This window comes from Myotis myotis, unplaced genomic scaffold, assembly GCF_014108235.1.
Source record: "Myotis myotis isolate mMyoMyo1 unplaced genomic scaffold, mMyoMyo1.p scaffold_m19_p_2, whole genome shotgun sequence".
In the NCBI taxonomy this organism is placed as follows: domain Eukaryota; kingdom Metazoa; phylum Chordata; class Mammalia; order Chiroptera; family Vespertilionidae; genus Myotis; species Myotis myotis.
The window spans coordinates 93,016,147-93,028,812 of NW_023416324.1; the positions used below are offsets into that span (position 1 = coordinate 93,016,147).

At 47.8% G+C, this 12,666-nt stretch overlaps 1 protein-coding gene across 33 annotated transcripts in view; it reads left to right on the forward strand.

Moving 5' to 3' along the window:
- Nucleotides 1–5,013: 5,013 nt before the first annotated feature.
- SLC22A23 (solute carrier family 22 member 23) overlaps nt 5,014–12,666 on the forward strand; it is a 189,745-nt gene continuing 182,092 nt past the window's right edge. For all 33 annotated transcript variants that reach the window (XR_004974193.1, XR_004974194.1, XR_004974196.1 and 30 more), the window contains exon 1: nt 5,014–5,686. Coding sequence is in view for 25 of the 33 variants with exons in the window: in XM_036351009.1 (XP_036206902.1) it covers nt 5,042–5,686 (645 nt within the window). In the remaining 8 variants the exon portion in view is untranslated. The remainder of the gene's footprint in view (nt 5,687–12,666) is intronic.

Consider the following 12,666-nt stretch of genomic DNA (forward strand, 5'->3'; position numbering starts at 1 on the left):
CCTTTTCCAGTGTGTCTGTGGGAGGGAGACAAAGAACATTGTTAAGCACAATAAAGCAAATGTGACATCTGTGATTTTTTAGCAAACAAAAGCCAGCATCCAATTCTAGATTAAAATTTGAGCAAGCTTCTAAAAGTGATTGAGCCTTATCAATCACATTTACATTTGAATAACTTTTATGTAGACATCTTATCTCCATTTTGTTATCTGTTTCCAGTTGGCCTTTTGATCAGGAGGGTGAATTTGATTAGTACAGATGTGTAGCTTTTCTCAAGACATCAACTGTAGGTTTCCTTAGGCTAGATTATGTGACATTTTTATTACTCTTGCCACTGAACTAAAGCAGCTTTTCCATTTATGTTTATAATAGGTTTTGTAAATGTCAAATTCCTTGTTAGAAAGTCAGAGTTAACATTCCAAAAGTCAAAGGCTGATGTAAATAATGTTCATGGATACTCAGTTTGAAGTAATTTCATATCACATTTTCCTCCAAAAATCAAGATAACCTACTTTTCAAATAAATATTTGAAAGAAAGAAATCAAGCTGCAGTCAGAATAAAAAAAAGGATACAGAATAGTCTAAAATGTGGTATCTGCCTAGATTTCAAGTATAAACAAAAAGTACGAACATACAGGTAAGACCAATGTGAAATCAATTTGCTATGACTAAGTTTGTAATTTTAGGTTAGTTAACCCTTACACCAATTCCTTGGAACTAACTTTATAAAATTATGGAGGATTTGAAATTAGGTTTCTATTAACTTTAGCTAATGTTTTTGATTTCTGTTATCTCCAAGGAAATAAACCTGTTTAAGTATATTGGGGATTAGGTTGCATCTTTCTTTTTTCTATCCTTTCATTTTTTAGGAAATGACAAGTTGGTAGGTTATTTAATATGTTTTCAAAGGAAAGGAGAATGGCTCAGCTTCTTTGTGGAGATCAGCGAGTTCAGGATACTTTCACAAATTGGGGGTCACAGACTCAGAAGCCTTTGGTGGCCAGACAAATGATGTCTGAGAGATGAATGCTGGAAGAGGACTGCAGAACACCTGTCCTCCTACTGCATTCCAGGGAGTGTGGCCCTGCAAAGACCAGGCGTGGAAGCTTCTGCTGTGTGTGTGTTTTAATGTTCAATCTCCTGATTTTCAAATGCTGGCAATCATTTTTCTTCAAAGATTGTGTGTATTCTGTGAGCTGCACTTGGCCTATAAGCCTACTGCCTACAAGCCAATAATTGCCCACAATAATTTCATACTGGGAGCCAATCCATTATGCACAATTATTTATAATAAGGAATATAATTGTCAAGTTCATTTTTATTCTCATTTTTGGCTGATCTGAGCACTATATTTGAGAGCTTAAACAAATATGAAAAGGTCGCTTGGTGATTTAAGAATCAATGTAAACAGAGTTATAGGATTCTGATAGATAACTTGATCAAATAGATGTTGAGTGTCTTACATGTACCAGGCACTGTTTTAGGCATCAGAAATACAACTGACTACAAGGTACCTATCTAGAGGTGGGAGGTAGTAAATAAATAAGTAAACAAGAAAACTAGAACTTAGTGGTAGCTACCACTCAGAAAAGTAGACTAGGGTAATGCAATAGCAGGTGATGACTGATTTCCCCAAAGGAGCCTGTGAACCTAAATCTTCAAGGCTATCAAAGTGTTGAATTCTTCCTAAAGTCTCCTTTTGCTCTAGGTCCCTCAATGAAGTCACTGGAGGTATGTCTTAAGGAATTGAAGACTAGTTTATTTTAAATTGGTTACCTTTTAATCTTCTTGGCTAGATTTGGGGGTCATGTTGATCCCAGAGGGATTTAGGGAAACCTCTCATCTAACCAGCAACTTAGTGACAACGCCTGGGTGGGTGCTGCAGAAGGCTCACTACAAACATTTTGTGTTGATTCCTTTAGCTTGCACTTCAGAGAGGACCATTTTCCTGAATGTCCTCAAATTCTAGGAATGTATCATTTGAGGATTTTTACCACTTTTTGGGGACAAGGACTAATAACAGCTTGGCAAAGAAACTCCCTGCCAGAGCCAGGGCTTCTCCCACCTAAAAATGCACATTGACAGATACCTTTCAAACTCTTCCCAATGGTATTATAATATGTCCCTTCACGTTGACATGGAGAAAACCTGGAATTTGAGTCATATTAGAAGATCTGGATTCAAAGCCAGCTACATGGCTCTGCTGTGGGCTACCTCTTTGATCTGATAGTCTCACAACCTTATCTTGAAGACCCACTTCTTGGGTGTCCTGGGAGGATTGAACGACAGTGTGTATTTGAAAGTCAACCCTGCAAAGCTTCATATTATATATTACTAGAGGCCTGGTGCACAAAAATTTGTGCACTTGGGAGGGTCCCTCAGCCCGTCCTGTGCCCTCTCATAGTCTGGGACCCCTCGGGGGATGACCACCTGCTGGCTTAGGCCCGCTCCCTGGGGGATTGGGCCTAAGCTGGCAGTCAGACAATCCTCTGGCAGACTGGGAGCCCTTGGGGGATGTGCATTTGCCAGCTGCAGTCGGACATCCTTAGTGCTGCTAAGGAGGCGGGAGAGGCTCCCGCCACCACCACCACCTGGCAGCTGTCAGCCTGGCTTGTGGCTGAGCAGAGCTCCCCCTGTGGGAGCGCACTGACCACCAGGGGGCAGCTCTTACATTGAGCGTCTGCCCCCTGGTGGTCAGTGTGTGTCATAGTGACCAGTCATTCCCAGTCGTTCTGCTGTTGGGGTCAATTGCTTCTTACCCTTTTATTATATAGGATTATGATTGGAATGGCCATCAAGGTCATGCTTGTTTTGCAATGTTATAATCCAACAAATGGGTAAGGGGGCAGAGCCAAACACAGATAGACCTCTGATGTAACAGGCCACTGAAGAGCAAATAAATATCTTTAAAGTTATATCTGAAATAGAAATGCAGATTGTATATAATAGTAATTGTAGCAGTGGCAGTAATAATAAATGGCTGACATTTACTGATCACTTTCTCTGTTCCAGGTCTGGAGGTAAACACATTGCATTTATAATATCTTCGAATGGGGTGAGGAGAGGGAAGAAAAAAGTCAAGTCAATAAAGCGAAGTTGAAAATAAAGCAATACTGCCAGCACAATGTGCCCTATCACCTTGCTCTTTAAATACGAGCAGGTCTTGAGAACCAATTTATTAGAGATTTGGTGTGTTCAGTCTTCCCCTTCTCAGCAGGAAGGCCCACCACCTTCTGCCCAAGGCCCAGCCCACTGGCAGCATTCAGAAAGAATTGTCTTGCATGTGCCAGTATTTTACCTAGTAGCACATGTTGCCCATAACAAAAAAGAACTTCAGGTTAAATATGTAGTAAACAAAGAATGGAAATGCAAAAGAATACATTCAGTAGCTTAGACTGTATCCTTTGTAAAGCAAAAGCATTTATTTCAAAGCCGCCCCCCCCCAACCCCCAATAAGACTGGAAATGGATTCTTCTATCAAGACTTCCATAAACTTCAGAGTATGAAATGTGTCCAACAAGTGGGGATGCTGAGGTGAAAGGTGCCGCCCCATTCTCAGCCGTGCATGGGTGCAGAAGGAAATAATGCTCATGTAGCCGTTTGCCGCAGGGCTGGTGTTATTTATATAACGCCGCCGGCTGGGCCAGGTTGGCGCTGGAGCAGGGAGAGGAGGGAAAGGCTTGTCTTCATGTGAGAGAATACAGACTGTGCGCCTGTGCACTCAGCGTTCGGCGTTTGAAACGTGAATTCTTGAGGAGGGTGTGGGGAATACCATCACCGCTAATGTTTATGTATATGTCATTATGTTGGCAACACAGACTTCTAGCATCTTACTTGTATAGCATTCATTTGGGAGTAGGGAAGAAATGGCGATTTGGGAGTGACTGCTGCGGTCGGCAGTGGGTGATCCACGCTGCTGGTTACTGAGGACCTGAAACTGGCAAATGCGCCCCCTTGATCCTCCACCGAGGACACGAAAATCAACTATATGCGTATACTTTGAAAAATGGAGAGAGGGTTGCTCCCGAATGCTGGCGACCCTTGGGCTCGCGGCCGGGAGTGGGATGCAGGCAGGTGGGCGGCTGGCATCTCTGAGGCGAGCACAGGTCACCGAGACCAGGCACAGGCCGGGTGGGTGGGGGCATCGCGCCGAGGCGGGAGCTCAGCAGGGAACACAACCCCATTCATACGCTCTGGGCGCACGCCGACTCCTCTGGGATCCCCAGTCCACCCGCGCCAGCTGCTCCGCGCCTTCTCCTCCCCCGCCCACCCGGCGCGGGAGGGGGACCGGCAGGGGACCCTCGGGATAGGCGGGCCCGGAGTGTCCCGTTTGCCCCGCCCGCCCGCCTCCCGTGGATCCCGCGGCGTGGCGCGGCGCATCCCGGCTGGAGGGGGCGCTCGCGCCCAGGAACCGGGCGCAGCAGGTGCCGCGGTTACCTCCACCTCGGCGGGGGGAGAAGGGGCGGGCCGGGGCAGGGGAGGAGGAGGAGAGCGGGAGAAGGAGGAGGGAGGTCGGCTCGCAGAGCTGGAGAGCGCGGCCGGCTCGGCAGGTTGGGACCCGAGCTCGCGGCTTCCGGAAGGCTCCGCGGTCGGATAAATACATCCCGGGGACCCGGGAGCAGGGAACGCCGCCCGCGCCGCCCGCACCGCCCGCACCGCCGTCCGCAGGGCGCCAAGCCGGCCGGCTGAGGCGCGGCGCCCGCTCCTCCTCCTCCCGCGGCCGGCGCGGAGCAGCGGAGAGCGGCGGGCTCGGCCGCCGGCGCCGGGCCGCAGAGCCGATGAGCGGCGGCGGCTGAGGGCCAGGACTGGCCTTTGCCCGCCGTCTGCCCGGCGCCCGATCGGGGCCGCAGCGCCCGGGGCGCGGGGTCCGCGCCGGTGCCATGGGGGCGGACTGACGCGCCGGGGCGGCCAGCACTCTCCCTCGAGCCGCGGGCCCTGCTCGGAGGCGGCGGCGGGCGCCTGGCGCGGCGCGCTCTGCCCGGGGCGCCCGCGGGAGCCTCCGCTGCGCTCTATGCGCCTCTGCGGGCGCCGCGGGCCCGGGCCATGGCGATAGACCGGCGGCGCGAGGCAGCGGGCGGCAGGCCCGGGAGGCAGCCACCCCTGGGCGAGGAGAACGGCTCTCTGCCGCCCGGGGACGCGGCGGCCTCGGTGCCCCTCGGGGGCGGCGCGGGCCCCAGCAGCGGCGGGGAGATCCAGTCGCTGCCCTCCCCGCATCCCGGCGGCGGCCCTCACTCCGCGGCGGCTCCCAGCCTCCTGTTGCTGGACTACGACGGGTCGGTGCTGCCCTTCCTCGGGGGCCTGGGCGGGGGCTACCAGAAGACCCTCGTGCTGCTCACCTGGATCCCGGCGCTGTTCATCGGCTTCAGCCAGTTCTCGGACTCCTTCCTTTTGGACCAGCCGAACTTCTGGTGCCGCGAGGCCGGCAAGGGCGCCGAGCTGGCGGGAGTCACCTCCACTGGCCGGTGGGGAGCCTACGACGGGGCCAACTGGAACAGCCCCCCGACCACCTCCTTCTCCACGGCCGCCTGGGGGCCCGCGGGCAACCTCAGCAACAGCAGCGGAGCGGACAGGGGCGACACGCCACCCCTGTGGTCCCCTCCGGACAAGGGGGACAACGCCTCTAACTGCGACTGCCACGCGTGGAACTATGGCATCCGCACAGGCCTCGTCCAAAACGTGGTCAGCAAGGTAAGGGCCGCGACCGCCCCGGCCCCGTGTCCTTCTCCTAAGTCCCTTTCACTCCTAGGTCACCTCCACCCTTACCTCCGTCCTCTCCTTATATACCGAGGTCTAAGCAAAGGCAACCAGGGACGAAGGATGGAGTCCCTGAAGTGATGCTGACCTGTGTGTATAGGCATCCCGCATTGACGTAATAGCCTCCTGTCCCCCAAACAAATGCATTGACTTGAAGCGAGTGCTTTTTGCCGCCCTCCGCAGTGACAGGGCCTCCTAACTCTAAGGGGGCACGGTAGCCTCGCCTAATTTGCACCCCAAGTTCTGCCCCAGTGCACGTAGGGAAAGAGTCTCCCCCTCCCCCAAAAGACTAGAGCTTCCTTCTCCCATCCTGCTGGCTGTCACCTTCATGAGGGCAGGAGTGACCGGTGGAGGGTAAGGCCTCTGACCTGTCACCAAGCCTGCCTTGGAGGCCCTGCCTCATTCAAGTTCTGCTGGCGGTTCCAGGCCCGGGGCTCCGCTCTTCCGCCTGGCCAGCTATCGCTATGACTGCCATGAAGCGCTATCTATCCATGAGCATAGCGCCCTGTTCCCAGATGCCTTAGCCATCTCCTGCTTGCTTTGGAAACAGGCTAAAGCCCACTAAGGCACTGAAGTTGTAGCCAGAGAAGCAAAGAGCTTTTGAAAATTCCCTTCCCCCCATTCCCAGGCTCAGCCTCCTCCTAAGATGGGCATACTTGGCCTTAGACTTAGCCACCCCAACTGTTCCCTCTAGTGATTTCTCAGGACTATAGTAAACATCATGGAGTATAGGAAGGACACTAAGAATGTTTTGGTACCCAGGGACCCCCATGCTCCTACATAGCAGCTGCCTTTATCTGAGGCATTGGGACCCTGATCAACTTTAGCTGAACTTGCAACTTGCATCCAGTCCATTGGAGCTCCTCTAGCAGAGGTATTTCATTGGAATGGAGCAGTGTTTGCTGAGAGATGTGTGGCCAGCATAAAAATGGAGAATGAGCAATGTTAGAAAATCAGTGCCCAGGACATCTGTAATTTTCTGGATTTCTTAACATATAAGAGATATCTTATGCCAGTTTGTCAAGCAGTTTGTGGTTTTTGCCCTATTTGTTTTTTAAATAACTAATTTGCATTTCCAAGTAATTGTATACCTTTTCCTCTTCTGGGCAGTTCTGGGCAGTTTTAAATGATTTGTTTAAATGTGAGACTGAAATTTAATAGTTTATGATAACCAATGTGCATGTATTTCCCCCCCAAATGTGTGTTAGTAAACTTTGTAGCTCACAGATGTGTAAGATGAAACTCTTACATCATCATAACCCTTGTTTTAATCTTGGCAAGAAATGATCTGTCCTGTGGGAACTGTCTGGATTAGCTGTTAAATAGGGAAGATCCTTTCAACTTAGTTCACCCTGACACCCCGGTCCCCCCAGTGAGGTTGGCCTCCCCAAAGGTGTTTCTGTGATTCTGTTTCCCATTGATAGAGGGCAATATTTGGATTTTGTTTTGACCAGCATGGGGAAATTAACAATGATTATTTTAATAGTCTGTATTTCTGTGAAAGTAAGGATTTGGCAACATTTTCATATACTCTAAGCCCCCTTCTAAAGAGAGGAAGAATAAAATAGATCAAAGCAAATGTGAGAGGAGGGTGCTCTCTCCTAGGTCAGATGGAGGGCAGACTCAAAAGTTAGGAGGTGGGATAGACTGTCATTAACTTAGTGTTGGGGATCCAGGAACAGCTATTCACACTTTGCCCATGGATGGTGGGAGGAGAGAACTAAAATAGTTCTTGAATACAGGCTATGCAGGCATGTTGGAGAGCTGGAAATTCTCTCTAAATTAGCATTCAAAAGGGTAAAAAAAGGCACTAATGTGTGCAATGTGTTTGGGAGTGCTGGATAAGTCACAGTGACATAGAGTTGACAAGCAAGACTGGGAGGAGAAGACTCTGGGACAATAGTTAGACACACATTTTCTTGTAAGATAAAGATTAGCAGGCTCATATCGATTCTCACACACAAACAAGATCTAAATAAAGGACTGTCCTTCCACAGTGTTCTGTTCCATAACAAATGCTTTAAAGAGCTTTTAGAGCACATTTTGGCACCCGTACCCAGGCAGACTTTCTCCTCTGTTGTCTGTGCACTATCAGATGTACAAACGTGGAAGGTATCCTGTGATGGGGCTGAGTTCTAGGGGTCAGGTGCTTGTGTGCTTTGTAAGTAGAAGAAAAAGTGGAAGATTTGTCTTCTGTCAGTGGAGGAAAGATCAGGGTCTGAGAGGTTGCCTTTTGTGTCCTCTTTTCTGACTCCCATCATACCTGCAAATAAGCCTCACGGAATGTCTTTATCATTAGACATGAAACTGTCAAGCCAGTTAGAATCCCAGGTTATTATAGTTAAAAGAGATCTTCAGGCCTTCAGGCCTCTCTCCCCTCCTGAATCAGATCCAGTATGTGGGTCTCTCTTCCAGGATGGGAAGGGAGCCCCTGCCCAGGCAGCCCGCTTCATAGTTACTCTTCCTTGCAGAGGGGCCTGTTTTTTGGTGATTAGAACTGGGTTCCTCTCATGCCCATGTGTACAACTTGTCCCTCTGAAGGATTCTTCTTCCTTCATGTAATACATAGTCAGGTGGTGGAGGATGCCCAGGTCCATAGTTTATTTCCTGGCTAAGACATCTCCAGATGCTTCAGTTGTTGCCATACATGACAGACTTTGCTGTGCTGACTGCTCCACTGGACATGTCTCTTCAGCATGGCACCCAGCACGCAGCCTGCAGGCCCTGCGTCTTCTAACCAGGAGGAAGGAAGAATGGACACTGCCTCCATGCATGAAGCCTACAGTTGATGCATTAGGCTTTTAGCACATGCTTCTCTTTCGAGTCCACAGTCACCAAACCTTTATGGGATTATACTATGCCAGGGCTTTCTCAGCCTACGCTTGTGTGACATGTTGCACAAGATAGGTTTCATCTGAATAGTTTTTGAGTTATTAGATCTCTCCTATTAGGATCTTTTTTATTTCTGTTTTTGCCTTGGTCCTTGGTATTTGTTATCTGTTCCAGAACTTGTCATGCCTTCAAAGTAACAACAACAACAAAAGCAACAATAATAATACCAAGTTTATTTTGTGTAGCCCTATGAAGTTTCAAAACCTTTGGCATATATTTCCTTTCATTAAGAATGTTGAGTAATCTGAGGCCAGTCTTAACACTGAGCATTTCTTTGGAGTTTAAATCAGTGGATGCGGGCACACTTGAGTGGGCCAGGGCCCAGTGTTCAACTTCCTGATGTCACTTATAGCTCTGTATTGTATCTCCTAGTCATGTTGGAAGATATTGTCAGTGCCTTCCTGGAAAGAAAAGCCTAATAAATTCCTGCAGAGTCACTTAGAGGACATTTCTGGGGGAACTGAGGCGGGAGGAGGGGTTGCTTGGCCTCCCTGACCCACACCAGCAGCCCCTGTGCAGCCCAGCGGCCAGGTACTTCTGAGATTTTACTCAGCCAGGTAAAAAAATCAACCCTGCTGATTCTAAAATATTTTTCTTAATAACTTGCATAGTTTATTCCGCATCGTTCTGAGCGAACTCTTACTGGTTTCTAATGCTCACCACTTACTTTGAATAATTACTAGAATTTTGCAAAAAGTCAATGTCAGCTAAACTTTCTAAGCTCCATTCTTTTTCTGTAAATGAAATTTGGGATGCTTGTCTATCTCCAGTCGTCTGCTGTTTCTTCTGTTCTCCATGAATTCTCAAAGATTGCTAGCTTTTACTCTGTAAGGACACCTGAGAGTTGTTTAAATATCCCGAGAAGTAATTTGTATTCTTTTTCTGGTACTCAAGACAATAAAGTGACTCAGTACAATTTAATTAGGATTAAAAATAATTACAATTTAATTGCAATAGTAATATTTAAAAAAGAACCCACTGTTAGGTCATGCTAATGGTGTTTTAATTACTTCGTGTAGTATATACAACACAACAGGGAACATCTTTATGCATACCTATTTTTAGAAATTGACTAATAAAAAATGCATGCATGTGGTATGGAAAGCAGATGGTAGGGTAACATTTCTTGCCATCTCTGCCTCCAGTTTCACTCTTCAGAAGCAACCATGGTTACCAGTTGCTTATATATCCTTCCAGACATATTCAAAGTGTATTTTCATTTATATATTTTTCTCTCACAAACAGTAACATTATATACACTGTTCTTTGCCCCTTTTTTGCCTATATTGGGGATGGATGCATAGAGAGCCCCTAATTCTTTTCTGTGTCTGCACAGTATTCCATGGTATGATTGGGTCATAATTTATCTAATTAGTCACCTAAAAGGGGGGCATTTAGGTGGTCTCCAGTCTTGGCTAATATACAATATAGAATGAAATCCTGGCACAAATGAAATTCTTAGCAGTGGAGAGTCAAAGTGGGCTGCATTTTTATTTTGCTAGATGTTGTCTAAGTGCTCTCTACAGAGATCTTACTACCAAGTTACACTTCCGTCAGGGATGTGTCAGGTGCTCTTCCTCCCTGCAATCCTTCCTGGGCCAGGGAGTTAACCACATTGCTAAATGTCTCCTGGCTGGATATGCGAGAAGTTGTATTTGGTCATGGGTATGGATTTACATTTGTCTTGCTTTGAGGGGGCTAAACATCTCCCTGAAGTTGGTTGAGCCATTGTGTTTCCTTGTCTTTGAACTGTCTCCATGTTTTGGCTTCATGTGTATGCATGTTGGGGGAGTGTTATTTTCTTACTGATTTATAGACATACTTTATGCACAAAGTCAGTTAACCCTTTTGGATGTCTTGTAAATAAATGCTTTTCCCTGGTTTGTTGTTTGACTTTTGATTGTGTTCATGGTGTTTTTGTTAGGCAGAAACTTTGGGTTTGGATAGCGTCAAATGAATTAATCTTTTCTTTTTAGTAGTTTCTGGATTTTGTGTTTGATTTAGGGCTTCCCTAATCCTGGAATGTTAGGGGAAAAACCTATGTTTTCTTCTAATAGTTTTATGACCTCAGTACCTCTTTAATTTGGTGTTGCAGGGATCCGTGTTGCTTTTACTGAGCTGTTAGGCTAAATTGCTAGAAAGGAAAATAAATACTAGGCCAGAGGATATAACCGCATTTCACGCAGGCTTTCCCTTGCTCATAACAATGTCTTAAACCTTGAATGTGTCAGAGGCCCTCACTGATGGGAAGATTGGAAGCTAAACAGTCGCTGAGCAGCATTTTCCATCTCCCTTTAGGAGACAGCTCATTGTGTGCAGTGGGTCTCACCCCCTTTCATCTTCTTGTTCTGAACTAGCTGCAAAGCATCTTTTTTTTTTTTTTGTCTTTAGTATTTTTTTCAAGTCTCAATTCATTTTGGCCATTGGTCCAAAGTAGAATTGAACCAAAAGTTGATGTCAGTTAAAAGCATGTTGGACTCTCTGAATGTCAGTTCTGGGGTCGCCACAAACCAGTGGTATGTGGGAGCCAGCCTGGCTTCTCCAAACCCTGCGCCAGTGTGCACACTCAGGAACATCGTGTTGGTGGCTTGGAACTGCTGTGGTGGGAGCACTGACAGGCATGGGAATTGGCACAACAGGGTTTATTTTTTTCTTCAGAAAGCTAGTTATTAAGGAATTATCAGCCCACTGAGCTTGACCCTGGGCCACAACTTTCCTTAAAAAAAAAAAAAAAAACAACTTTCCTTTTCCCCTCTTCTTTCATAGATATGAGGGCCTATTCTGAGCCAAGCATTGTGTGTTGGGGATAGGCGGAAATAGATAGTTCAACTCCTATAGGGCCTATAGACTAATGAGGGAGATAAACCTTAATAAATTAAATAGTAACTTTTTAATTACAAACAGTTAAATGTGTGGAAAGAAAGGAGAATGAGAAACTAGAAGAGCCTGCCTAGACTGACTGGTCTCTGAGTGAAGCCAACAGGAGATGAGCTCTGAGTAGGAGAGGAATGCACAAGAGGGGTGTGTGTGTGTGTGTTTTCCAGAGTGAGGAAACAGCATCTGCAAGAGCCCTGTGGTGTGCAGGAACCTGGGATTGATAGAAGGCTCTGTAGCTGGGAACATGGGGAGGACTGGCTTATAAGACTATTAACCATGAGATGAACTCAGCCAGCTGAGGGATGAATGGGATGGAGGGCAGCAGGGGAGAGCCTGTGGGGTGAGCAGAGGGCCTAGGACCCAGCCTGTGCCTGCGATGGAGACTTGGGGCTATGCAGGTAGGCAGAGGGGAAGAAGGGGGCATTTGAGAGGGGTAGAGGCAGCTGGACCAAAGGTTCCTTGGGAAACGGGGCCTGTTAGGCTGCTGAAAGGAGACTGCCTGGCCCAAGGAAGGGTCCTGAGGAAGAGCTGTGGAAAGCATGCTGGGGCTGCAGGTCCAGACCAGACTTTGGGCAAATGGGCCTGGAACCTGATCCCAGGTCTGTTGATAGCAAACAGCACTGGCTGTGGAGTGTTCTAGTGTTTTCCATTGCCCTCCTGCTCACAAGGGGAGGATGCTAATTAAATTTCCACAAGGCTGAAAGGCACTGATACGGGAAACCATCGGTCTAGAATTTACTTCCATTCAGCTTCACCTTTGCCAAATGCCTGGTGTAGGTAAAGAGGTTGTTAATGACATACATTATCTTCTAGTCCAAAGTCCTCAGTTTATAGATGAGAAGTCTGAGGATTGGAGAGGGGAGGGCCTGTGACTTGTCCAAAGCCACCAGGATTAGGGTTAGAATCCAGCTTTCCTCACCCTGCAGGGCATTCTTGCCCCTGCCCCCAGGGGAGAGGGTTGTTCCTTTTAACTAGCCCAGCAGAGGCGGTCTCCTGCCCATAACTCTGTGGGCTGGCTACTTCAGGGGGAGGTGCAGTTAGTTATACTGTGGCTCTGTGAGGGTGGGTTTGTGCAAACCGCCTCTCTGGGCAGATTTCTCTAACCTCTGCTCCTTCTGCCTTCATTTCCCACTTGCCTGGAACCA